Source organism: Diceros bicornis (assembly GCF_020826845.1).
Source record: "Diceros bicornis minor isolate mBicDic1 chromosome 13 unlocalized genomic scaffold, mDicBic1.mat.cur SUPER_13_unloc_1, whole genome shotgun sequence".
Taxonomy (NCBI): Eukaryota; Metazoa; Chordata; class Mammalia; order Perissodactyla; family Rhinocerotidae; genus Diceros; species Diceros bicornis.
The window spans coordinates 13,696,572-13,724,043 of NW_026690866.1; the positions used below are offsets into that span (position 1 = coordinate 13,696,572).

A 27,472-nucleotide genomic window follows, 5' to 3' on the forward strand; every position below is an offset into this window, starting at 1 on the left:
TCTTCCTGAGCTGGGATGTCCATCTTTTCCTGCACTTGGACATCAGAGGTCCTGTTTCTCAGGCCTTCAGAATTTGACTGAATTGTATCACTGGTTTTTCTTGTTCTCCAGCTTGCAGATGGCATATTGTGGGACTTCTCAACCTCCATAACCTTGTGAGCCAATTCTTACAATAAATTTCCACTTCTATATGTTTATATATATTCTATGGTTGTATTTCTCTAGAGAATCCTGACTAATACACATGGATAACAAAGTGCATATTAAGTGCACATGAAGGAACTTTCCCGAGGCATAGGAGGCTCCCCCAATCCCCAGGAGGAAGCAATTCATCCCATCCAGGCAGCAGGCATGAGCACGTGCAAACACACACACACACACACGCACACACACACATACACACACAAGTAATTTGAAAATGCGCTCAAGCTCAAACTCTCACTCTCTGCCTTATTGTTAATCACAGCAGTGATTTCTACATGGCATGTTATACATCCTTTGCCATTTATGATCTCTTTCCTCCCACTAAGACTAAATCAAACAGAGGCTGTGAGTCTATTTAGTTATTTTGTAGATCACAGGTTTTACACCAGAGCTTTGCATGTAGTAAGTGCTCTAAAAATAGAATGACCAAATAGTTTTCCCTCCAAACTGGAACATATCAGGGAATGAAAAGGGTAATATTAATAATTATGATAAGACAACAGGAGAAATATGTGCTGAAGAGAGAAATGGAGGATTTAAAAGTTAAGATGAACTGATGACTTTTGCATTTTAAACAGATCATTGTGACTAGAATCTCATGACTGGATTACGAGGAGAAAGGATTTGGAATCTTAAGCTACTTCTGCTAATTTATTGCAGTGTAGCACCTAAAGGTGGTATCTTTGTACAAGAGTAATTAAGTGGAGTGGCCGGTCCTGTGGCTTAGTGGTTAAGTGTGTGTGCTCCGCTGCTGGCGACTGTGGTACGGAACCCCAGGTGGGCTTCTCCAGCCATGCTGAGGCCGAGTCCCACATACAGCAACTAGAAGGATGTGCAACTATGACATACAACTATCTGCTGGGGCTTTGGGGAAAAAAAAGAGGAGGTCTGGCAATAGATGTTAGCTCAGAGCCGGTCTTCCTCAGCAAAAACAGGAGGATTAGCATGGATGTTAGCTCAGGGCTGATCTTCCTCGGGGAAAAAAAAGGAATAGTTAAGTGGATGGATTTAAAATATTTCATGAAGCAAAGTTATAGTGTTTGAATTTTATATGTATATGAATATAAATTATATATTGTACACATAATATATGTGAGCTCTTTTTGTGTGCAAAGCCATATGTGAACACTATTGTGGGAAAATTTGGAAAATCCGTATTAGTCTTTTCTTCATGGAATATCTAATTTAGTGAGAAAGAACTAAATCTTGAAAGAAATAGATAATAATGCACATATAACTAAAATAGAAAAAAATCAACAAAGAGGAAAAATGGAGTTTTGTAATTTAGGTTACTGGAGCAGGAGTGTTCATTGTCTGGAAGTGATATTCTGTATGAGGTCTGAAAGGTGATTAGAAATAAATCAGAAGTGGATAACCTGTAGATAGATTCAGAAGGGTGGATGGATGGTTCATTGATATGTGAGTGTGGGGTGGCAGGGTGTCCAGGGTGACACCCAGGAGTAGACAGGTTATTACCAAAAATAAGTGAGTTTGGGGACACTGAGAGAGAAACAAATTATTTGGTGAAGTGACTTGTTCAACTTGGGACCTGGTTATTGTGAGTTGAGTCATCACTGATGTGGTGAATGTGCAGGTAGATAAATGGGTCTGGGGTTCAGAGTTAGGTCTCTGCTGATTCTTTGGACATGTTTGGATCATTAGTGGTATTTGAAACCAGGGAAATGTATGGGGTTGCCCCAGAAGGAGGGTGCAGATGGGGAACAGGTGTCAGAGCAGTGCTGACTTTTTGGAAGCATCAGTCATTGTGGGGTGGTAATAAAGAGAAGCCTGGAAGTTGCTCAGGAAGTTTAGACAGGTAACAGCAGGACAGTGTAGGGTGGTGGATCCCAAGTACAAATGGTCTTTTAAAAGGACATTGGAGTCCGCAATGTCATGTGCTACTGCAGAGCATGTCAGAAAAATCATGAAAAGTCCCCAGTGGATTTGTAAGAGACACGGCTTGTGAGGTTAGCAAGAGAAGCATCCACAGAATGAGGATAGGATTGGGTGGGCACTGTGGAAACAGAGGCATTGGGATATATGTGAACTTTTCACAATGAATACCTGGCAGGAGGAGGAGAGGTGGGGCGTGGAGGGTGAGGACTATTAGGAACGCTAGCTGAGAGATTAGTTTTTAGATGGTAGAGATTTGTGCATATTTGAAACTTGAGGGATGATTCCAGTAGGGAAGTTATGGAAAGCACAACAAATATTGAGGGCATAATGTCATTGAAATGGAAGGAAAAGATAAAAATCAGAGTGGTTTCAGCCAAAAAATCAATTTCTTTGGATATAACAACAGAAAAGGTGTGATAAATGAATTCCTTATGAGGAATATTTGTAGATCTGATGACTAGAGAGTGAAATAGTTCTTGTCTGGTGGTTAACAATTTATCTGTGATATATGGAGGAGGTCGGAATATAGAGATTTATGGAACTCAAGAAATGGAAAAAATGAGCAGAGCATTCAGGAAGCATTAGAGAAATGCATATAGGTCCATTGGTTGTTGTTGATTCTCTGTTGGGATCCACAGGCTCCTGGTGCATTCTCTGTTCAGTGCAAGTGTCAACATGACATTGCAGGTATTTGAAATCATCTGAAGTGTGCAGGGTGGATATGATGGCAATAAAGTATCTGGGATTATGGTCAGTGGATGATTGAAATGATGGACTGTGAATCTGAAATTACTAGAAAGAATTAGGAGAAGAAAAGTAAGAGTTTTGTGAAGATATTCCTACGGGAGTAATCTAGTTTATTGAAGAACGGTTATTTAGAGTGGATTTCTTTGTGTAAAAACTGGAAATGTGGAAATTTGTGTTGGGAATATAGTGTTTCTGAATTACTGACTGGTGAGCAGGAGAATTTTGGGTGAAGATAGGATCGGGGTGTGGAAGTGAATGACTAAGGATGGAGTAGTGAATAATTTCATTAGAGATGAGGCAGTGAAAGGAGCTCTGGAGTCCTTGGAACTCTGTGTCCCAATAACAGTGTGCTGGGGGACACCAGCATGTGTGTATTTGACCATGACAGAGAGCAGAGGAGAGGAACGTCCTGAAGCAAGATGGCGGAGGGAAGTTGGTCTGGATTTGACACTGGATAATGACCTTGAGCTTTCTGTCATTGTCTCACATCAGCTTGATGATGTCACTGAATCCTGTTCTCCATGTGTGTTCCCTGTACCAGCAGCTGATCATCACCTCTTAGAAATGAAAATTCTCTATTCCTTCCCCAGATCTACTTGGTTTGAGATCCAGCAATCTGAGTTTTAAAAACTCTCCAATGATTGTGATGCACAGTGTGATTTGAGACACCTGTTTCCAGGGAGAGGAGGAGGGTGGAATATCCACGTGAGCTGAGAACGTTCTCCATGGATGGTAGTCTTCATCCTCCATTTTGTTCAAATTTCACATTTTATTTTGTTTTGAAAGAGAAAGCTCCAAAAATATTCCCCGACTACATAGTGGAAACGGTAAGACCATGAAACTAAACCCAATCAGAAAACTGAAGATCTATGCACCCTGAAGCCTAAGCAGCTGCATATTCCAGAGTCAAGTTGCTGGAATAACTTCCCATCCTGGTGGTGAGGTCAGGTGCAGTCAGTGGGAGGAGACCCTGGAGAAGCCGCAGCAAGTCTGTGGATACAGCAGACTGCAGGGACTCCAGGCCTGCAGCAGTGAAGGAGAACTCTTAAGTTCTTTGGAGTCGCAAATACCTTCAAAACAGTCACACAGGCTGGTCCATGTGAATCCCTGGACCATGCAGGGGCCGAGGGATCTGCACACCAGCCCTGATCCCACCCTGGCTCGTTGTACATATTGGGCAGACATGAGTCCAAGAATGGGTCTGGGTCGCTCACAGACCCTCTGCAGGCAACAGGCATCTTCTAGAGATATCAGGAGACAGACACAGAACGTGAAGAAATGCATGGGAGAGACTAACTGTGGTCTCGAGGACAGACGAGATTGCTGGGGAGGCAGAGAGAGCAAGGAGCCAAGAAAGGCATCCTGAAAACAGTGAGGAAAGCAACATTGGTGCTGAAGAAAAGGTGAGTGGTGCCGTTGAGAAATTCCCCATTAGACAGGCCTGACTCTCACAGCATCTCTTTGTAACGTCCATCATGATCTTGACCTTTCATGGGAAACCTCAATTTTTCTTTACCATGAGTTTTCTTCTTTTTATATTAATATTGATAGGATAATTGAAGCTGAGGAATTAGTGTTTTGAACTTACATTTGTTTTTCCTAGAACTTACACTCAATGAAGTGATGATATCTACTAGAATGAGATTTGTCTTTGAATGTATATTAAATCCGATTCCATAAATTTTTATTATGATTTTGTATCTAATTTTTTTTTTTTTTTTTGCTGAGAAAGATTTACCCTGATCTAACATTTGCTGCCAATCTTCCTCTACTTTTTGTGTGGGTCACCATCACGGCATGGCTGCTAATGAGTATTGTAGGTCCGTGCCTAGTAACTGAACGTGGGCCACCAAAGCAGAACATGCCAAACTTAACCACTTGGCCAGGGGACAGTACGATTATTTTGCATCTAATTATAACGTAAAATCCATCAGTCTTTCTCTTCATGGTCCCATGGTAATTCAGACATAGGTGATTTCTATATCATGAATTAAGTATCTCTTATCTGTTACCTGGCAAACTTGTGTAGCTTTGATTTTGGAATCTCAAGAATGAGCATACCCCCTGGGGGCATTATTTTCCACTTAGAGAACCCTGCAACAGGCTCATTGCCTTCCTTCCCACACTAGATCCAGAGTCATGGAAATGTGTTCGCCTTGCACACAGCACAGAGCACATAGGAATTACTCAACAAACATGTGATAAGTGAATATTTGGTGGCATCATCAGGTCATTCACAGAAGCCAGACTGAGAGATAACTTCCTTAGGTCAGCAAGGAGAAGTATTCCTTTATATTTGTGATGTTTTAATTTGTAACATTGTAATGTGGACACCAAGTATACTGTTTTTATCAAACTTGTGTTCTGAAGGTTTTCAAAAATCTCTAAAACTCAGAGTACAGAAAAATAAATCTCTGTGAACCTGTTACTTGCTTCAAAGATTGTCAACTCGTATACCATCTGGCTTTGATTATCCTCACACCAAGACCCCAAGAATTAACCAGAGGAGATGGCTGAGAGCACATCATTTCAGCTGTAAATATTTCAGTTTCTCTTACAGATGAGGGATTTTTGGAACACAAACACAATAACGTTATCACATACAAAAATAAAAATATCATTCGGATAATCAACTATCTAGTCAGTATCCAAAGTCTCCCAGTTTTGTCAAGGTTATTTCCTGGTTTTACATTTTATTTGAGTTAGGATCTTAATGAAACCCTTCTTTTGCAATTGGTTGATCTGTTTCTGAAGTCACTTTTAATCTCTTAGTAGTTCATGCATCTTGGGATTTGGGTAGGATATGAGTGTGTGTGTTTGTGTTGTCTACACAGATGTGTGAATTCTTTCTTTCCTGGATGGCAGTGCCTTGAAAGTAAGGGCCTGGGCTGTGGGAACTAGGATTTCTACTCTGCTTCAGGCTGAACTGAAAAGGCCTCCCTGGGTGACACTTGCAGCCTTCAGAAAGGAGGGGGAAGAGGTACCAAGGAATTCAAGACTATGGCCCTTGTCTTACAGGGTGTTTCCAGGGCATGATGTTCAAAATGCCGGGTGCTAACCCTTTAGCTCCAGGTCGTCGGGTGGGATCTCGGCATGAGCTCTGAGCAGTGTCTTTTAACCACCCACCTGGGGAGCATTTCACTATTTTAATTGGTAAGGTTGTGTCTGTGGTGTCTAAGATTGGTGGCATTCCCCCGCTGGACCCACTTCTATACCTGCCCCTCTCCTGCCTCATCTTTCAAAAATCCCAACAGGAAAGTTTCACATCCCTGTAACACAAATACATATAACCACAGCACAGACTGGGGAAAAGAACACAGCTGTCCCAGGGGCTACGTGCTCTATTCCCTCAGGCCCAGCTGCCCCTTTGGGACAAGTCAGTAAAAACACGAGTGAGTGTGTAAACTAGTGATTGTCTGAGACCAGGGACCTCAGAACCACATGGGCCCAGATGTCACCCAGGGCAGCAAGGGACGGTGTGGGTCATTCAGTGGACAGGATTAAGGTCTCTTGTCCTGGCAAACCAGAGCTTACCACTGATCCATCAGGCCCAGCTGGGGAGGAATGGCTACGGTGTACCTGAAAGAAAGGTTAGGGGCCTTCTAGGGAATTTTTGCCCAAATAGAATCATACAAAGCTGTGCTGGGATGCTGGAAATCCTAGTTCACAGGGAGCAGTGTGGTTTATGGAACAAAGTCCTGTTGTAGGTTTAAAAGGTGCATCATGAATCTTTCCCTCTGGATATGAAACAAGCAGGAAAAGGACTTCCAAGTGCATGGGCCACGATCACAGGAGGATTCCAATCTAGGCAAAGGGTGAAGAGGGAGCCCTAGAGGCGGCCTGATGGGGATGACCTGTGGGTCCTTAGTCCATCTGCACATGGTCTTCCTCTGTCCTTGTCCGTTACACATGCAAACATTTATCTTTTTTCATTTATTTCTCATTTAGTGTTGATGCAAATCCAGAGACTGGTTAGAAAATGGCAAGTTCCAATATCTGATCAAAGAAACCTCAACAAGAGAAGAAAAAACATTCTTCTTCCTGGAAAGCTGTAGAAAGACAGCCACTGTCCTGGCGAAGGATATGGTCCTGGTAGGTGCTATTTGAAAGACACCCACATTTCAGTGGTTATTGCTCTGCCTGGGAAAGTCCCTCCAACCTCTACATCCAGGGAGATCTGAGGGGTTGTCTCTGCTCCTGGCCCAGGTGACCCACACAGAAATGCACCTGTCCTCTGAGGAAGGGGGACTTGAGGGTTTCATTCAGTAGCCAGGGTGAGGCTGGCCCTCCTCCCTTCTCCCACATACAATAAGCTGTGAGCATACACAAGTTCTTAATTCAAGGAGGAAATTGAGATTCTGTGTCTCATTTACATGAGCATAAGAAGTGAAAGTACCACACCACAACACCCAGGCTGTGACAGAAACAGGATATATCGTAAGAGTCAAATCTACCATTTACTATTAAAGAAATAATATCACTCCTCCCCAATGAGTTAACAGTCGCTGGGGTGCAGATTTCAGGGAGTTGGAGGGGGTGGTTCACTCCCTCTGGGGCATTAGGGGAAACCAGGGAAAGTCTTAGGATGTCCTCCTTCAATCAGTGTGGGAAGAGCTGGCCCAGTGCACCCCGAGGGCGCCAGTGTACCTGCTGGTCAGGAGGAGCTGCACTTGTGGTCTCCAGAGTGTGACGGCTCATCGCCAAGGGTGTGGTGGCTGAAGAGAAGAAACAGACTATTTTGGGGTCCCTCCCTGAGATTCATGGCACACCTCCCTGCCCCCCTGCACTCTGATCCAAACCCTGTGCAGAGTGCTCAGTCCATCAACAGCACCTCATTTGTCCCTGATGCAGGAGGCATCATTTAGCATCACCCATTTCAGAGGAGGCAACTGAATCCCAGAGAGGAGAGGGGAGCAGCCTGTCCCAGGAATGGTCAGCAGTGGAGCTGGGATCCAGGCCCATGCTTAGCCCGAAGGTGTACTGAGCCCCTGGATTCAGTAGCTGCTGGACCAAACACTCTCTCGGCCCTAAACTGGAGGATGTCCGGTTCCTCTTTCTCTTGAAGAGTCGCATTTTGCTCGCCTTCTGGTGTGCGGACTCCAGCTAGCAGGAGACCCAGTAGCTACAGGACAGAGTGGACCTGTGAGCTACCAGGAGCCACACCTCAGGTGCCCCTCCCAGAGCCTGCCAGCAGCTGAATCCCAGTGCCCCATGGGCCACCCCGCTACGAGTTCTGAGGCTGATTAGCGAGCCAGGCCACAGGCTCTGGAGCTGGCCATCAGAGAGAGTCTGCCCTGCCCTCACCCAACTCCTGTCCCCCTCACCTCTCATGGACACTGATGGGCTCCATGGCCTGGAACCAGGCCCTAAATCGCTCTTCGGGCTCCAGGTCATACGTATTTGCAGACTGCTGGAGCATCTGGATCCTCCTGATGACTTTTAATTTCTGGGAGGAAGGACAGGATGCAGACAGATCTTGAGTGGGGAACCCTGCCAGGGACTTGTGCGGATTGAGGATCTGGTCTGGGGTCTGTGCTCACTCGGGAACCCTCCTTCCTTCCCACTCCATTCAGGACTTGCCTGTCCTCACAGGTGGCTGGAATTAGTTCCTTATCCAGGAAGGTGTCCTTGATGTCAGCCCCTCCCACACACGCCAACGTGATGGGATTCCCAGCTTTGTGGATCTGACTCTCCCAATAAACGTAAGACCCAAGGGATGAGGCCAGAGAAAGTCTTGCCAGGGGAGGTCTGTGATTTCCACTTCCCCACCCTCCCACAGCTGCTCACCTCCTACCATTTCTGGAAGTTGACCCGATTTCCCTGGAAGGGAGACGGCTAATGTCCATCAGAAACAGCCCCCTAAGCCCATAACCAACCCCGATCCCACCCCTTCTCAGGCTGCAAGAACATCAGGGCCCAGCAGATGGCAGAGCTTCCACAAAGAGAACTTGACTCTGGGCCAGGCTCTGGGCCCCAGAGCAGGAGGGACAGGGGAGCTGAGGCCAGAGACCTAATGTAGCACACCATCTCTGATGACAGATGGGGAGACTGAGGCCTCAGGGAGGAAGGCACAGCTGGACCACAGAAGTGCTTCCTCACTTGCAGGGGCTGATGGCACGCCCCCAGCGGCAGGGTCTGAGGGGGAGGTTGAGTGCAGCTCAGACACAGCCTCCTGCAGCTCTGCAGGCAGGCAGCTATGAGCTTCACTAGCCCAGGGAGCCTGATTGGGGGCTTATGCGGAGCGTCTATTCATGCATTGCTAAGATGGGCCTGACTCCCCAGCTCCCAGGGGTGGCCATGGGGCTCTCATGAGAGGAGGTTTGCCAGATACTGAGAGCTCAGGGCCCACTGCAGGGCTCTCGCCTCCCAAACCTCAGGATCCTGCTCCTTGGTCCCACCTCCAGGCTCACTCACTTCCAGATCATCCTCCATCCCAATGTTCAGCAGCTTCAGGTGATAGAGGAACTTGCCCAGGGAGGGGACGACACCCAGTGAATTCAGGGTGGGAGTGGTGAGATGAGTCCCACCTCTCAGGTGCCCCCATGGACCCTCCCCCAAATCCCTTCACCCCAGCCTCCTGCCCACCACAGACTCCCACAGAGAGCAGCCTAGGACCCTCAGCGGCCTGTCCCCAGTTGCCCCCTCCAGGACCACTCAACTTCCCCAGTCACCTCCCAGGGGCGGCTTTTGGCAAATCCCAGAGTATGTGCTCCCTGCCCCTCCCCACCTTAATCCATCCTGAGCACAGCCCTTCCAGGCCTCCTCCTGGTCACTTACAGGGCAGGCATTTCAGGCTCTGGGGCTTCAGGAGCTGGGCTGGAGGAGGAGGGACCCCTCTCTTAAGGAGGCCTCAAGCCGTGAGGAGAGAGACACCCTCCTCTAACACCTGGACCCTCCCCCTCAGGCCCCTTCACCTGCTGCTGCTGCCTCTCCTGGGCTCCCTGGGGATCCATCTCTAGGGTGGCCCACACAGAGGTCACCTCCTGCAGGGTCAAGGACAGGCTCAGGGAGGCCATGCTCCCTTCCCCGTGTCTCCCAGGCCCCTGAACCTGGACCCTGGACATCTGGTGTCTATGGCTGATCCCATTCCAGGGTGCTCTGATTCTAGATCACTCCCAGCTCCAACACTCCCTCCTCTGAGCCCTCAGGCCTGCCCAGGCCCCTAAGCCTCTCTCCTCATCAGGAAAGTGTGAGGAGGACTCCCATGCCTCCCAGGGTCCCCTGAGGACTCAGTGTCATCTGACTGTCACCAGCACTCTCCCTTCACCCCTCGAGGAGGAGGAGTACAAAGCTCCTGCTCATTCCTCTCCCCCTTGTACCTCATCACCCCTATGCGACTTGCACTACAGATCATCTCCTTCCATTTCCCAGATGAGGAGACTGAGGCCCACAGAGGGGCAGTGAATTGCTCTGGGGCCCACAGAGGAGACCGTCCCCCTTCCCAGCCAAAGGGCCTGGCCCCCGGCCTTCACTCCTCCTTCAGACACCCCTCTGACCAATGTCCTGGCCTCTGGACTCTCGGGGTGTGTTGTGGCCCTCAGTCAGCCTGAGCCATGGATTGGGAGGCACAAGGTGTCTCGGGGTCCTATCCAAGTGGATTCTGTGTTTTCCAGCCCCCTGGGATTCTCTGACACCACGCTGGACCTGAGGCCATGCCAAAGGCCTCAGCTCCCTAGGACCCCCTCAGGATGAACCCTGCACAGAACTCCTCTTTTATTCACTCAGGAAGGATTCCCCTTGTGCCACATCTGAGTGACAGTGTAGGGGGTTACCACAGCGCTGTGTAATGGTGACATTTGCATCCTTTTTTACTTGGAAACTTCTAAAGTCCTGTCAGGAAGGTCCATTAAGAATCTGTAGGTTCCCCGATAATTCTCATTGCCATCTGGGGCATATCCTTGTCAACAAGGCACCGGGCGAGCCTCACTGGTTTGTCAGCAGTGACCACTATCTGGCTAGAGTGCACAGTCCCAGAGACCACACAGTTCTGTCCCAGATCCACCATTTGGCCCAAGGCTGGGCAGCCCCTGTGTCCACAAGACTTGTGTGACCTCACAGTGCCCATCCTTGGGACAGGCAGAGTGCCCACCCCTGTGAGGTGCAGTGAAGACAGAAGGAGCATCAGGGGCCTGGCTTCCTGAGGACAGGCTGGGCTGCTGTAGGAAGAAAGGAACCCCCACCCACTCCATCCACCTGCCAGCCTGGAGGAAGAGGGCCAGCTGATGGGTCTGCATGGAAGCCAGAGACCTGCTCATTCTGCCAGATATTCACCTCCTGAAAGAGTCCAGCCGACATCACTGTATCCCGTGACCAAGGGCTCCTTCCCCAAACAGTCCCCACCTGCCCCTGCAGCTCACACCCCCCGCTTCCTGTCAAGCTGGACAAGACTAACCGTTATTTCTCAGGGAACCTTAAGTGAAAAACTTCCCAAAGCACATCCTGCCTTGTCCCTCCCCACCTCACCTCCCCTCCTTCCAGATCTCCAGCCTCCACTCACCTCCTTGAGCAGCTTCCTGCTCTCCTGCTGGCTTGTTTTCATCAACTTTTTAAGTTTTGTACAGTTCTTCCTGAGGAGGGAAAAAAGGAAAGAGACACTGTGGAGTGGTTTGAGGGTAAATCCCTTTTGTTTGAAAACCCAGAAGATCCAGACAGCCTGGATGAGCGTTTTCACTGTGTCTTCTGAGCCCTGAGGTGTCTGGGACTGGGGAGGGGGATCTCCTATTGTCAGCTGGGGCCTCCGTTCTCTTATCTTCTCAGCAGATGTGTTTTAAACAGTCTTAATTACATGTGGACAGAGAGTTCTGTTGTTGAAAACACTTGAAAATCTTCAATTTGGCTCAAGCCTGGATCTGTCACTTAGGGAAACTGATTCCTGAGGCAGAACCACTGGCCTAAGTTTTCAGAAAGACTCCAAGCCTCCCAACCAGGTCAGACCCTATCGCCAGGGTTTGCTGTCTCCCAGGAGGTCCCAACTGACTGAAGGGCAATGCTAGCCCTGTGCGGGGCGTCTGGTCCACCCAGGTGGTGCTCACATGGAGAGAGGCCTACCCACCTGGACACCCATCTCCATGTCTCTTTTAAATGCTGAATGGAGGGAACCTGCAGATCCGAGAGGATCACATGGAGTGAGGAAAGGATCCTCAGGCCCTGGCATTCCTGGGGAAGGGAAGAGAATGAGCTGTGAGGGGGAGCTGGAGCCTTGCTTCCTCTGGCTTCTGTCGTCGCATTGACGTCTCCTGTCCTGGATGAGACAGTAGCTCAGGGAACCTGGGAAAGGCACAGCTGGAAGCTGATGAAGAATACTTCCAGGGAGGAGGATTTTAGCTCAAGGTAAGGAAGGAGCCCAGGAAGGGGTGAGATTCCCAACACTGGGACCAGGAGTCAGGTCATCGAGGCACTGGCAGGAGGGGCCTAATAATTGTGCAAAGACTCAGACCACAGACTTCAAACATGAGAGCTGAGAAAGGAGAAGGGGCAGTTCCCCTGACTCCAGAGAGGAGCTCTCAGGGCCTCCCACATCTTACCTTGGCCACCTGGATCCAGAGCTTCACCACCCTGGCCCTGTCCTAGGCCGTCATGCTCGGGTCCGCAATGCAAGTGGTGACGACACATTCGACCACTCTGTTAAAGTGGGTCGTGGTGGCATGGATGGTGGGTGTCAGGTGTTCATTGCCCCTGTTGTCACACTGGCACCAGATGGAGTCCAGGAAGTCGTGGGGCATCACTTTCTTGAAGAGCTCCTGGGGAGGACAGGGCATGTCACCCAGCCCTGCCACAGCCAAGCTCAGCGTCCGCAGCCCCCTGTCCCAGGCCGGGTCAGTGGTGAGAGCTAGAGCTCAGGAAGCTGAGAATGTGGCCTGAGGCTTGTGGGAGTCCCTGGGTGCTGCCTGTGTCCCCTGAGGGTACCCAGCACAGGATGACCCAGGACCCGATACTGTGGCGCCGGGAAGTGACATTTGTTCGCTGCCCAGTCTCACTTCCTCTAAGCACCAGAACTCGGCTCCTGCTTGACCGTCTCTAGGGGCATCTCCCACCCAATCTGACCATCCTGGGGTCTGACTCCTCTTTCAGATGCACATTCTCCCAAGGCAGCAACAGCCACAGGCTTTGTTTGTCTGCCTTGCAGTCATGCACACATGAGGTGCTTATTAGTGCTGAGGCTGTTGAGGCCTCCTGCTCAAATGAGTGAACTACCCAAGGGCGAGACAGCACTTCAGTGTGCTCCCCTCCCCCACCAAAGCACAGACTCTGCCCAACTGCCTCTCGGCTCCACCTCGTCCATCTGCACAGCCACTCTGCATGGCAGCTGCTCTCAGTGTACAGCTCTACTCTCCACATGAGGACAGCAAAGGCTTGGGACTTAAGAAAGCTGCTCAGGTCACATGAGGGTAAGCAGGGAAGCTGGACCGAGATCATGGGATTCTGGATCAAGAAATGGCAGGTGTGGGGAAGCTCATGGCACAGGGAAGGCCAACCCCACCTGCCGTGAGCGCTTCGCTGTTCACCACATCAATCAGTGTCAACTGCTCTGCCACCAGCCTGGGAAGGAACTCCAAGATGTCTGGCTTCTCCTCCCTCAGCAGGTTCTTGCTGGTCACATCCCAGCAGCAGGTGGGCTCTGGGACTGGATCTGGCTCTGCTGTTATCTCTCCAGGTGGAGTGAGGATTCTCCCTGGAGCCAATGGTCCAGCTGGCTCCAGCTCAGGAGCTGGCACTGGGGCTGGAGCTGATGTTGGTGGCGGCTCTGGCCCTGGAGGGACTGATGGAGGTGACACTGGCTCCAGCTCTAGCATAGGTGGTGGAACAAGAGCTGGAGCTGGATCTAGCCATGGAGCTGGCCTTTGCTCTGGCTCTGGAGCTGGAGGGAGCTCTGGAGATGATACTGCAGCAGGAGAAAGAAACAGTTTCACTCAAGTAGCTGACTTCCCCGGTCCCTGTCAAAGCCAGGAAAGACCCCACTGCCTTTAAGGGAACCTAGCCTTTGAAGACCCTGCAAATCATCTTCCCATACTGCAGTTTCCTCACCTTCCAGCTCTGCCTCAATGGGCCTTGGATGCTCCAGCTGGCCCTGGAGAAAGTAGGCGTGGTCCCCAGCTCCAAGCCAGGCAAGCTGAGATGCAGAGAGGTCAGCTTCATCCTGAAGCAGGGAAAGTGCAAGGGTTCCCAGAAATCCTGCCCTGGGTCCAGGCAGGTTCCCACCAGAGAAGAGATGGCACTGGGGGAGGCAATTTGGCAACAGAGTCAGAGGCCTGGCCTTTCCCTCCACACTTCTCATGCAAGGCACCGATGTTTGCCCCTTCCCATCCTGGGGATGAGCACCTGCTCATACAGCACGTTGAACACAGAGCCTGTCGCGACTCTCTTCCTGCCGACACTCTTCTCTTGAAGGGCCGGGACACAGTCCAGCCCAGCCCTCCATGTACTTTTGCAAAGGGATTGAGCAGAGGCCATTTTTTGAGCGGGTTGTTCACAGACTTCCTGCCTTGGGCCTGGAGGTGGTGGTCAGAAGAGCTGGATATGGAGAAGGGGAGACAGATTAAGATTGGTCTGTGATGGGAATGGGTCTCTTGGAGACAACTCAGCCTAGACACCAATCTGTTTCCCAGGGGTCCTGGCACCCATCCAGAGCTCTTTGACTCCTGTCCTCCTGGAGTGGAAGCCACCAGACCTCAGCCTTCCATTGAGAATCAAAAGATGTGTGAGATGCAAGGTTCTGACAGGCCCACCACAGCCACATCTCTCCCTACACATCTTGTTCTGTAGAGACAGGAAGCCCTTCTTTTGGACCCAAAGACCACTCAATTTTTTAGATGAGCCTGTGCTCTGCCCTCCTGGCTGGAAAAAGGGAAGATGCCTCCAGCTATAAAGGAGGCTATCAGGGCATCACTTGGGATGTACCATGGAAGACAGGACCTGCGAAAGATGTCTAATGTCACTATCTGACTCTCAGACTACAATTGAGGCACAGCGATTGTGTCTCCTTCATTCACTGACTTTACTAAGTGTCTCCAAATGTCCTGCATGCAGTAGGTGCTTAATCTACACACTTGAATGAATGAAGTCCAGCCAGACCATCCCAGACACTTGAGTGGGCCTAGGCCCTCTCTGCTGCCCCAGACATCCTTAATTGGCTACCTCAAGGAAAAGGATCAGGACCAGCTGGATGGAATCTCAACTCCTTGACAGGGTTCTTTGCATGTGCTTTTCCAAACTCAGAAAAACCACATCCTAGAGATCAGTAAGGCAGACTATTTTTCACGGGGAAGAGAAAAATAAACACCATGGACAACCACAGCACGTCCACAGCCCTCTCTGCAGATCCAGGCACCAGATAAGCACCTGCCATTGCTGATCCCATTAGTCGCTACAAGATCACCATGAAATTTATCCTCCCCCCCAACTTTTCAGAAGAGCAAACTGAGGCTCAGAGAGATGTGGGGATTTGCCCAAGGTACACAGCTGGCAGTGGGCAGAGTCACCACTGTGCTGAGGAGGGAGTGGCTACTCAGCTAGTAAACAGCTGGTCCAGGACCCGGTGGGATGTGTCTAAGGCCGAGTAGTTGATCATGAAGGTGGTGAAGCTGGACATATTCCTACTCAGGAAAGCTGGTACCATGGACTCTGTCAGCTTCTCCATCACGCTGCCTGGAGGGCACGCATCCTGCAGGCCTCATTTAAATTCACAGTGAACTCATCCTCACACTGAGGGAGAGGAGGAGGGACATACAGTAAGTGATATCACAGTGAACCACCAGGAGGACTGAGGTGACTTTCTACCCTCCTGTGTAGCTGGTGGGGAGGAGTGGAGGTCCAGATTCCTTTGGGAGTGGGACTGTGGGGAACTCTAGTGAGAAAATTATGGGGGTGGGGAGTCCAGGGTGTTCTCAGATTTAAGTCTGCATTCTAGCACTGCCTTGGTCATCTCAGAGTCCTGTGTGTGAAGACCCCTCTTCACTCACACTCACCTCAGAGCAGCCCTGGTCATTGATGGAGTGGTGCACTTGTGTTCTCTCCAGGGAGAGGGTCAACTGGAAGCCATCCACCAGCTCCTCGACCATCTCTTGGGTGCAGCTCTGCAGTGACAGTGCCCAGCAGTCAGGCCAGGAGGGATCAGGCGCCTGCCTGGACTTTGCCACAGGGAGAAACCCCGCCACAGATCAGGCACAGAGGGGAATCTGCATAGACTCCACCAGGGAAGGAATGCGAGGACACCTTGAGGGCCCGGGATTCACATGCAGATAGAGGAACTTGGTCCCCAACACTCACCTGACTCTCCTGCAGCCAAGATATTGAGTATGAACATGACACACTGCCTGACTCCCACCATCTAGCTTCCTGCTCCTGTCCAGGCTGGGTCCTCCTCATCCCCAGCTTCCCTAACTCCACCTCCCCTCCCCCCACCCCCACACACACAATGAGTGTTAAGGGGTGTGGGGCTGTCCTTTTGGGATCACAGTTCTGGCCTGATCTAGAGTGGCCTGCCCTGGCCCACACTGTTACCTGATGGTTCCTCCTGCCAAAAGGCCACACACATTCGAGATGAGGGCTGAGCCAATGTCTAAAGCAACTTAACATGCTCTCATTCTGGGCTTTCCGGGGGCCACAGCCTCAGAAAGTCACGGGAAAACATGAGAACATCCTACTCTGTCGAGTGTCTCCACTCAAATGAACTGGACAAGAGGCTGTGATTACAATGTGGGTGACTGGTAACCAGAGTTCTAAGTTCTATTGGGGGCTGTCACCAAGGAAGTGAGGTCACTTCTTCAAGGTTCTATTACTTGGCCCCTTCATTCAATCAGACCCACCTAAAGCCCCCTCTAGGCTGTTGGCTGCTCTCCCTGCTTGCCCGTGTCATCTCCATCACTGTACACAAATACCCATCACCACCCTCCCCACAGCTCCTTGGGAGTGGATCCAGGGGGCCAGCTTTGAGGAGACAGAACTGAAGTCAGACCTCTTTTTTCCTACTAGTTCTGTGTCCTGGAAAAGCTGCTGTGCCTCTCAAGATCTGTCCAGTCTCCCAAGCTGCACAATGAGGATAGGGCTAAAAACTGATTCCTAGGGACCGTGTCAGGGTACATGTGATAATACGTACAACACCTGTGGGCTGGTGTCACATGTGTCTAATGTACCCACTTGGAGATGGAGGAAGTACAAGAAGGAGTAGGACATCACATAGAATACCAGTCAGAACTTCTCTGGGTTCCAGATGTGTGATCTTGGGAAAGTCACTGCCCCTCTGGGCCTCATTTTCAGGTCTGCATCCTGAAGGGGTTGAAATTAGAGGAAATTCAAACATTGTGATCCACTGGCATTAATCCTTCCACGGTCCCTTGTTTTACTCAGAATCAGTCCCAAGTGCCTCACGTTGGCCTATGTGGTGGACAACCTCCACAATGGCCCCAATGCTCCCTGCCTTCTGAAGTGCACATCCTTTTGTCATCACTAAGTGGTCAGTATCTGGCTTCTGAACAACAGAACACAGCCAAGGTGATGGGATGTCACTTCCAAGTTTTAATTACGAAACGTCTGTAACTTCCCACTTACTGACTTACTTGGGTTCCCTACTAACCTCCCTCCTTCTGTTTCCATCTCTCTCTCTCTCTCTTTCTCTCTCGCTCTCGCTCTCTATCAAATCACCAGAACTGTGAATGCAAGTGCTGATGTTTTCAGTTGCACTATGTAGAGGCTCCATAGGAGAGAACTGAGGGAGAGTCCAGCCAACAGACAGACAGGAGCTCAGACTCTCAGTCCAAATGGATCCTGACAAAACCCATGGGAGTGATCTTGGGTGGGAATCCTCCCCCATTTGAGCCCTGTTGAGACCACAACCCTGCTTCACAGAGACGTTGAGGTAGAGGCACCCAGCTAAGCCATGCCAGATGCTTGGCTCACAGAAATTATGAGATGTTATATATTTGTACTGTATAGGTTGTAGGTTTTGGAGTAATGCTGTCACAGAGGAACAGAAAGTAACAGTCTACCATGTCCCAGGATCCAGCCTGATCACCCTCCTCTCTCCCCTCGCTCTCTCTTCTCAGACTCCCTCCAGCCACACTGGCCACATTTCTGACCTTCCCTGGTCAAACTCGCTTCTTCCTGTGAGTCTCTGCACAAGGGAGCCTTCTCCTTGACACACTAACTGTTCCCAGACATAGGCAGAGGTGCTTACACTTGTCATTCTGGTCACAGCAAAGGTCTGAAATACCTCAGAGAGGCCTTTCAGAACCTCCTAGCACAGTGTCTACAATCACAGATCTTACATCCAGAAGAGCATTACATGATTTCCTCCTCCTTCCTCCCATTGAGATAAAATGAGTGCACGGGGAAGAGCTGTCTGCTTTGGCTGATGCAGAGGCAACTCCTTCTGGTTATAGCAGGCACACGACTGTCTCTTCCAGGCCGAATTTTTCCCACCATGAATCCATTGTTTAAGGAAACCGTCATTCCCTCTCTTTCATGGGTCTGGTTTCCCCAAGAACACAGTGAACCATCCCCACTCCCTGTGCTGCATCACCATAAACCCACAGCCAGAAGATAAGCACCGGGTTAAAACAGCACCAGATCCTGAATTCAGTCACTGCTGAGACCCTCCCATCAATGTTGTCATTCAATGGTGACTCCTGAGGACACCTTTCCCCTGAGACCCACTCCCAGCCTGTCCTTAGCTTCTAACAGTAACACTGAGATTTCCTCAGAGTCCTCCCTACCTGGGCAAGAAACATTCTGAAATGTTCTCTGTATTAATTTTCAGGGACTGAGGTCATTGGTAAATGTAATTTGAGTGTGTAGGTGCAGTAGTTTCTACACAGGTATTCTATTTTTCAGACACAGATAAAATAGTGTGGCCACTCAATGCACCAAGAAAATGGATAACTGATCAAATTTTTTCATGATGTGAAGTCTTTAGAGAGTAAATATCTTGGTTAAGAGCACAGAGCATGGACCTAACTCCTCATGTCCAAATTCCAGCTCAATCCCTTACTAGATATTTGTATTGACTGAGTTCTTTACCTGATTTGTGCCTCAGTTTCTTCATCTGTCAGTTGGCAATAATGATCAGCATACATATTTTGTAAGTTTATGAAGAGTATTAAAGGAGTTAATGTTTGGAAAATACTTGGAACACCTAGTGTATTACCAGTGTTGTACCTATATATTAGAAATACAATTTAGAAATTCTTCTGACTCTGCCTGTGAGTCCCAGAGGGTGAGCCTGTTGTCTTGATGTACGCAGAAAGCACTCCATGACATATGATGAATAAATGAATGAACAACATTGGCGAATGCATTACCAATGTCACCTATGTCATCCTACAGGCATTCCCAAGCCGAAACACAGGCAGACATCCCTGCTCTGTCCTGAATCACATTCCCTGGAGGAATCACTGGGGCTTCTTGGACCCTGGAAACCGTGCCCACTAAAGGTTCTTTTCTGTCAGCAAACCCCAGTCTTTGTCCAATTGCTGCAGCTCACAGGGTCTGCGTTCTGATCCTTGTCTTCACTCGAGAGAGAAGTGCCATCTCCAGAGCTGGGCACACGCAGAGCCTGAGCCTTGGAGAAAATGATTCCCTGGCCCTGGGGCAGGTAGAAGAGCACAGGGACAGAGTGTGATTTAGGGAATATCCTCCAGATGTTGTCAGAAGGGATGGAGGCAGGGAGTGTGTCAGCAAGGACTAGTCTGGTTGGTGGGCCTTGGTAGTTAAATAGTAGGGTGGCTGGGACGTTTCGTAGGTTCTAGCATAATACAATAAATATGACAGTCATGAAATCAGAATCAGCCTAATTAAGGCCAAATTAACCCAATGTCAGCTGTTCCCTGACTCTCTAATCGAGGAGTGACTTATAATAAGCGTATTCGTGTTCTATCATTTCCTTTTCATTGATTGGCTAGAGTAATTGTTCTTTACATATCCTGTCTATTTTTACATAGTAAAGAAAAGGTGTTTTTTAAAACAACCCTCCTTGGAAAAGTCTCCCTAACATATTGAATTAATAACAGAAGCCACGACAGGAAATTCACCACATATCTTGAGCTTTAGTCTCTGGTTTTAGATCTTCCTAACTGGTAAATTACCTTGACTTCTGCCTTCTTTCTTGAGATTAGTCCACTTAGGACTAAGTAGGAGTGCAACCTCTTGCCATGTGAAAAATGGTGGGACTCTAGGAAGAGGTTTTTTTCATTCTGTCAGTTTGTGTGTGTGTGTGTGTGTGTGTATGACAGTTTTTTGCTGCGTCTTGCAATGTGGGCCAGTGTAGACTCCTTTTCTAGGGAAAAAAATTCCCTAACCACTTTCTCTGGAATTTATTTTCATTGATGGCGTCATTGGCCCTGTCCAGTAGTAACATTAAGCACTCTATATTATAGAATTTATTTTTTTTTCTTGGTAGCCATATTTTAAAACATTAAAGCAAACAGGTGAAACTAATTTTAATAGTATATTTTAACCCACTATAACCAAGATATCATCAATGTGGGTGCAGTCTATACAAAACTTAATAATGAGAGAGTTTACATTGTTTTCCTGGGTTTCATAAATCCAGTGTGTACTTCCCACTTACAGCACAATCTCCAATTGAAAGTTGAGTTTTTTCAGACATACATTCTCTGTACTGAGATTTAATGTTCACAGTTGTCAAATAAGAGTCACTAGGAGTGGGGTGGATGATAATTTCACTACTGATTTAAACTCTAATGGTGCTATGAACACCAACTGGTCAATAGGTTAATCAAATGAATAGTCATATAGTACAGAAGAATACTATGATTTGGGATTTAGAAAAAGAATGGGGACCGTGTGTCCTGACAGGGAGCACCAGAGCTTTTCTTGTTGAGAGTGACAAGGACAAAATGAGAATAAAGTCATACTGATAAGTGTCTAACAATATGAGGGAGAAGAAATGACCTGCCATAGTCCTGAGTTTTGACCTCGAGGTTTCTGTTCTTGACCCAAATCTCTTTGATGATGTCCCAGGACACAGGTCAGATTAATCCCCACAGAGAAAGAAGGAGGGTAGAGAAATGATTGTGGAAAGCAATCTAAACCAAAGCCTGGTTTGAGCATCTCCATCCCTTTGAGGATGTCCAGTTACATATTCAAGAGGCCAGTTACTAGAATCTCATCTTATCCTGGCAACGAGGTCAGATACCATCAATGGGAGGAAACGTTGGAGCAGCCCCAACAACTCTGCTGGCAGAAGAGACTGCAAGGTGTCCAGGCCTGCAGAGTGCAGAAGAACCATTAAGTCCTTTGGCCTGGCCAAAGCCCTGCTGAATCTTGCACCTAGTTGCACAGGTGCATCCCTGCCAGGTGTGCTTGCAGGTGGTCTGAACTCCAGTCCCATGCCCACCCCTGCCTAGTCTTCAGATTCGGCAGAGACGATCCCAGGAGCTGGTCTGTACATCCCACAGCTCCTTGGCAAACAACTTCTGGTGACTCAGGAAGATATCAGGAAACAGGAAGAGAAAGTGAAGATGGCAAGAGAGAGACTGGCGGTAGCACTGATGCAGACAGACTCGCTAGTGAGGCAGGGAGAGTGAGGGGCAAAGAAGGACGTCCCAACAAATACGGTGATAAAAGACAAGACGGGGCAGATGACATGGAGCTCACACTACATTAATGCCTCTGCAGGGGTCATTAGGTTTTCTTGCTTTGAGCTCTAGAAACTTTAATATATACCAATAATTTCTTTTCTTTGATTCCTTTGCATGACAGAGAAGATACTGACAGTGATGCTTCTGAGGTAGGAGATTGAGTTTCAGGTGAGGAGAGAAACGTGATCTTTCCTTCCTTTCCTTTCCTGAGTGTTATGTATTTGTATTTTAAGATCAACAGAGAGTTATCACACTCAGGGGATTCTTTAGAGTTTTGCCCTCACAGTCACAGAGAAAACATACCTAGTCAAAATGGATGGTCCTTTTTATGTAATATTGCAATAGATTCCAACATAACATTTCACTAAAGAGCTGTTATATCTGTCTTCTCTAAAAACACACCTACTTCTGTGTCTCTATTTTTCTGGTATTTGTTGCATGTTGAATCACTAGTTGCATACAATGAAATACTGTATTTTCCCTTTTCTTAGATTTATATGTGTTGGAAATTTGATTCATGAAAATTGATATGCCATTGCGGTGGCATGCTGTCAAGAGAACGACTGTTTTCAGCATGACAAGTCTCACAATAAGCCAGTGTGTTGGGATTTGTCTATTTGTCTGTTCGAGTATGTTGCACTCTTCAAATCCTCTTTATCATTACTTACTTTTGTCCCACAGATTTATCAGTTTCTGAGAGTAATGTGTTAATAATAGAGTATCTTAGTATGTATATCTTCCTTAAAAAATGAGTTATTTTTTACCTAAATCTTCTCTCCTGTATTCTTCCATGTGGTAATCATCTGGAATTTTTGTTCGAATGTGTTTTTAATGTCTTGTTTTAAAACTAATACTAAATTAGACAGACGGTTTTTTTCCTTTCCTTGTGACTCTTTTTATGTTTTCCTGTGTTCACATTTCTTCTTCCTGATGTACATTCTTTACCGGTTCTTTCACTGCAGGCTTGTGGGAGGTGAACTTTGAGTCTGTTTGTAAGTCAGATAACATCTTTCTTTCTTTGATACATAGTGCGAATAGGTGTTTAGTTTAGCTTTGTAGTAATTTTTTTCCTTCTTTGTCAAGTTATTTAATATTTCTGATCCTCCACATCTTTACCTTAAAATGGAAATAAAACCCTAAATATTGTGACTGTAACTGAGATAGTACACGCAGAGCTTGCCAGTCCTGTTGCTTAGGAGAAATTAAATAGTCAATAATGATAAAGATTATTAACCATTATAATGATACCACAATAATGTAATATATAATAATGATATATTAATGTATAATAATAATTATACATTAATTTATAATTATAATATACAGTATATAATGTATGCAATGAATAATAATAATATATTAATATTATTAATCATTATAATCCTCAGAGTGTGCATTCTCAGAGAATCACTGCTTAAGATTGAGAATGTGAAGCTCACACATAAAAAGTCTGAGAGAGTGGCATGACTGTGACTTTAATTCTCAGCCCTTGGGTATCTTCAGCTGTGGTCGTCTGCACAGTGTGTACAGATAATATAATCTGTTACCACAGACCCAAAGCAGAACAGCGCAGCCTGCCTCATGCCTGGATTGCTCTGGGCTGCCTGTTGGGGTGCATCTGCTGTGAAGCTAGTTGGACTCTGTACAGAGAAAGATGAAAAAAGACTCTTTCTTTTCCCTCAGATTTCTCCCCCCGAGTTTTATTCACTTTTACATCCAGAGCAGATACTCTCTTCCCAGAGCCTTGGTGTTACTCTGGGATTCAGGTTTCCCAGACACCTAGTCATTTCAGTTCCCAAGGCCCAAGGTGACTGCAGAGTCATGTCTGACCCACTCATCCCATCTTGGCCTGTTTCCCGTCATGGAGGACACATGATTGGGGAGAGGAGCCATTGAGGGAGATTGATCTGGAAGTCCTGGTGAATCTGAGCTTCAGAGAATGAAGCAGAAAAGGGGAACCTGAGACTGCCAGGGCTTCAGTGGGGGAGGAATATGGAGGAACCGAGAGGGGTGTGATGGCTGCACAGAGTCAAGGGGAGGGATGTTCCAAAGTTTCCCAAGAAGGGAAACCTTGCACTGAATTGGGGATTCGATTTTACATGATGGAAATGTCTGTGCTGGTTTCACCAATTCTGGTGTCCCTGAGGGATGAACTGGTGTGACACCACAGGACAGAAGTTGCAGTCACTTTCAGGACTTAAGGAAGGTGAAACCTTTCAGCTTAGTCCCTTGTGAGCCAGTCAGGGGTCAAGTCTAGAACGGCTCGGAGCCTGAGTCCGTCCAATGTGGTTTCGTTCTGTTCCAGCCCAGCTCCTCTGGACCCCAGCTGGGAAAAGGGGACCTCAGATATAGTCAGATATAGTCATCGCAGCTTCTGTAGGTCGCCATGAGGCAGGTAATAGCCCAGGCATCGTCACTGGAGCTCATAGTCGCCCTCCTTCTTCCACCGGCAGACAGTGACTTGTGAGGTGAGGAGAGCACATCAGAATGGTCCAGTCAGCTGCCCAGTATGGGAGACTCCAGGGGAAGGAGATGCCAAAGCCACAGAGACCCGATACCTCCTGTGTCTCCCTCTTCCTTTTGTCCACTTAATTTTCACCCTCAGTCCTTCTTTTCCTTTCCTTTTCCCTCTCTTGGCTCTCTCTCCCTCTCTTTCCCCTACATGTTCTAGCATAATTGAGGTATTAACGACATACAATAAACTGTATACATTTAAAGTGAACAATTTGATACATTTTGATTATAACTTATTGAACCATCACCTCAATCAAGAAAAGGAACGCCCATCCTCCCCAAATTTCCTCATGCTCATTTTAATTCCTCCTTCCCTGCCGTTTGCAAACACATTCTCATTCCCAGGTAACCAGTATATGTCTGGTATATGTCCCTACAGATTTTCCTGTATTTTCCAAGGATTTTTATAAATGGGATCATATACTATGTACTCATTTTTTACTGGCTTCTTTCACTCAGCATAATTATTTTGAGATTTATGCTTGTCATTGCATGTACTATAAATTCATTCCTATCCCCAACCATTCCCTGGCAGCACTGTGCACACACCCGAGTGCCTCCCAGGTTGGAGTGAGAGCCAGTAGTACTGCTGCATCCCCAAAAGTAGGAATGCGCCTTGGTGCAACTCTGGGAGGTGTTGGCGGCAGCCCTGGACCCGCAAATGAATGCTTTCTTGGATGGTTGGAAAGCCCACCGTGCCACTGCAGTCCCAATGATTGGCCAATGCTCAGAACCCGTGAAGAAGTCCCACCCACCAAGCACAGAGGCTGGCATGAGAATGAGAAAAGGCAGCAGCAGATATATGCGCACATGCAAATGCTTTCCCAGATGGCACAAATACCCATAGTAGTGCTGCGATCTCACAACTGGGTAGGTGCCTCCATATGGTGGCAGCTCTGAGCTCAGTGTGAATGCTTTCCCAGCGGATGGGAACACCCACTGTACCAACGCAACTTCCAGCATATGGAGTGGGATCAGAAACACAGCTCATGCTTCCCCAACAGCGGTAGCAGGTGGAATCTGTGACCTGATACTACCACAAATACACAAGCAAAATTTAGTTCATCAAAGACCATAAGAAACTACACTAACAATTCAGAGCAGAAGGAAATGACAAACCTCTATAAACGAACCTTGAAGTCACAGAAATTTACAATCTAAATGACAAATAATTCAAAATAACTGTCATTAAGGAAACTCACCAAGTTACAAGAATGTTCAGACAGTTCGATGAACTCAGGAATAAAATTAATGAGGAAAAGGAATACTTCATTGAAGGAACTGAAACTATTAAAAAGAAGACAAGCAGAAATTCTGGATATGAAAAACATAATTAATGAGATAAAAAATAATCTAGAATCATTAAAAAACAGCTGATATTATGGATGGAAGAATTAGTGATTTAGAGGATAGAAATACAGAAATACTTTCAGTGGATGAGGAGAGAGGAGTCAGATTTTTAAAAAATGAAGGAATTCTTGGAAAATATATGACTCAATTATAAAAGCAACCTAAGAATTATACATATCACAGAAGGAGAAAAGAGGGAGAAAGGAGCAGAGAGCTTGTTAAAAGAAAAAATAGCTGAGAACTTTCCAAACCTGGGGAAGAACCGGACTTACAAGTACATGAAACCAACAGAAAGCCTAATAACATCAATGCTAAAAGACCTTCTCCAAGGCATATAATAGTAAAATTCACAAAAGCCAATGACAAAGAAAAAATATTAAGGGAAGCAAGACAGAAGAAAATAACCTGCAAAGGAACCCCTATCAGGCTTTCAGCTTATTTCTTGGCAGAAACTTTACAGGCAAGGAAAGAATGGAATGATATAATAAAAATATTGAAAAACAAAAACTTTGGGCCAAGAGTACTCTATCCAGTGAAATGATCCTTATCATACAATGGAGAAATGAAAGTTTTCCCATATAAACAAAGGCTGAGGGAGTTCATCGTCACTAGATGTCCCATACAAGCAGTGATCAAGAACGCCATCATACCTGAAACAAAAAGAAGACAAATGTCTACAAAGCTTTGAGCAAAGAGATAAATAGAAAGACAAAATCAGAAAGCTACAGCTCTGTTTCACAACAGGGTAGCAAATACTTAACTATAACTTAAAAGAAGAATGGAAGGAAAGCATAAAAAGTAACTATAAACACTTCAGCATAGTCACAAACGCACAACACAAAAATGAATAACTTGTGACAACAATAACTCAGAAGGAGTAGAGGAAAGGGATGGAACCTGCTTAGGCTAATGGAGATAAGAGGCTATCAGAAAGTGGACTATCTCATCTATGAGATCTTCATACAAACCTCACAGTAATCAGCAAAGAATCAGAGCAGAGCCATAGATCATAAAAAAAGAGAAAACTTCCAGAGAAAACCACCAAAATGAAATAGTAGTCCGAAACAGAAAGGAAGAGAAACAATGGAAATATAGATTAGGTGGGATTAAGTCCTCAGGTATCAATAATCACTCTAAATGTAAATCGATTGAATTCTCCAATCAACAGACACAGAGTGCACAGAGTGGTGGGGTGGATTAGAAAACAAGACCCAACAATCCGCTGCCTCCAGGAAACACATCTCAGCACTAAAAACACCAGGCTCAGAATGAATGGATGGGAGACAATACTCCAAGCAAATGGCAAATAAAACAAAGTAGGTGTTTCCATAGTTATATCAGACAAAGCAGACTTCAAGATAAAAAAGACTATGAGAGACAAAGAGGGGCAGTATATAATGATAAAGGGGAGTTTCCACCAAGAGGACATAACACTTATAAAGTTATATGCACCTAACGCAACATCACAAAAGAATATAAAGCAACTATCAATAGACCTAAAGGGAGAAATTAACAGCAACTCAATAATAGCAGGGGAGCTGAACATCCCACTTACATCCATGGATAGATCATGCATAGAAAGGCAACAAGTAAATAGTGGATTTAAATGAAAGATATGATCAGATGAACTTGATATATATAGAGCATGCCCTCCCAAAAAAGCGGAATACACATTCTTCTTAAGTGCACATGGAACCTTCTCAAAGATAGACCATATGTTGTGAAACAAGGCAAGACTGAATAAATTTAAGATTGAAATCATATCAAGCTTCTTTTCTGACCACAATGCTATGACACTAGAAATCATCTACAAGACAAAAGATGGGGAAGTTACAAATATGTGGAGACTAAAGAACACACGACTGAAGAAACATTGGATCAATGAACAAATCAAAGGAGAAATCAAAAAATACCTGAAGACAAATGAAAATGAAAAGACCACAAAACTACTCTTATGGGATGCAGCAAAAGCAGTTCTAAGAAGGAAATTCATAGCAATACAAGCGCATCTCAGCAAACAAGAAAAATACCAAATAAGTAACCTTAACCTACACCTAATAGAACCAGAAAATGAAGAACAAATGAAGCCCAAAGTCATCAGAATGAGGGAAATAATAAAAATTACAGCAGAAATAAATGAAATAGAGACTAAAAAAACTGTAGAA

The 27,472-nt window shown here is 46.7% G+C and overlaps 1 protein-coding gene and 1 long non-coding RNA gene across 2 annotated transcripts; both read right to left on the bottom strand.

Annotated features, from left to right (window-relative positions):
* Positions 1 to 13,113: 13,113 nt before the first annotated feature.
* On the bottom strand, positions 13,114 to 14,298 carry LOC131401657 (ral guanine nucleotide dissociation stimulator-like). Its single transcript, XM_058536904.1, has 3 exons — positions 14,167 to 14,298; positions 13,873 to 13,984; positions 13,114 to 13,729 (listed from the first exon to the last, which is right to left on the bottom strand). Exons 1-3 carry the CDS (start codon positions 14,296 to 14,298, stop codon positions 13,275 to 13,277), a joined length of 699 nt encoding a protein of 232 aa, XP_058392887.1. The 3' UTR covers positions 13,114 to 13,274.
* Positions 14,299 to 15,274: 976 nt separating this feature from the next.
* LOC131401727 (uncharacterized) lies at positions 15,275 to 17,113 on the bottom strand. The gene is made up of 3 exons (XR_009217900.1): positions 17,032 to 17,113; positions 15,813 to 15,920; positions 15,275 to 15,549 (listed from the first exon to the last, which is right to left on the bottom strand). It is a non-coding gene; the product is annotated as an uncharacterized LOC131401727 (long non-coding RNA).
* Between the last annotated feature and the right edge of the window lie 10,359 nt (positions 17,114 to 27,472).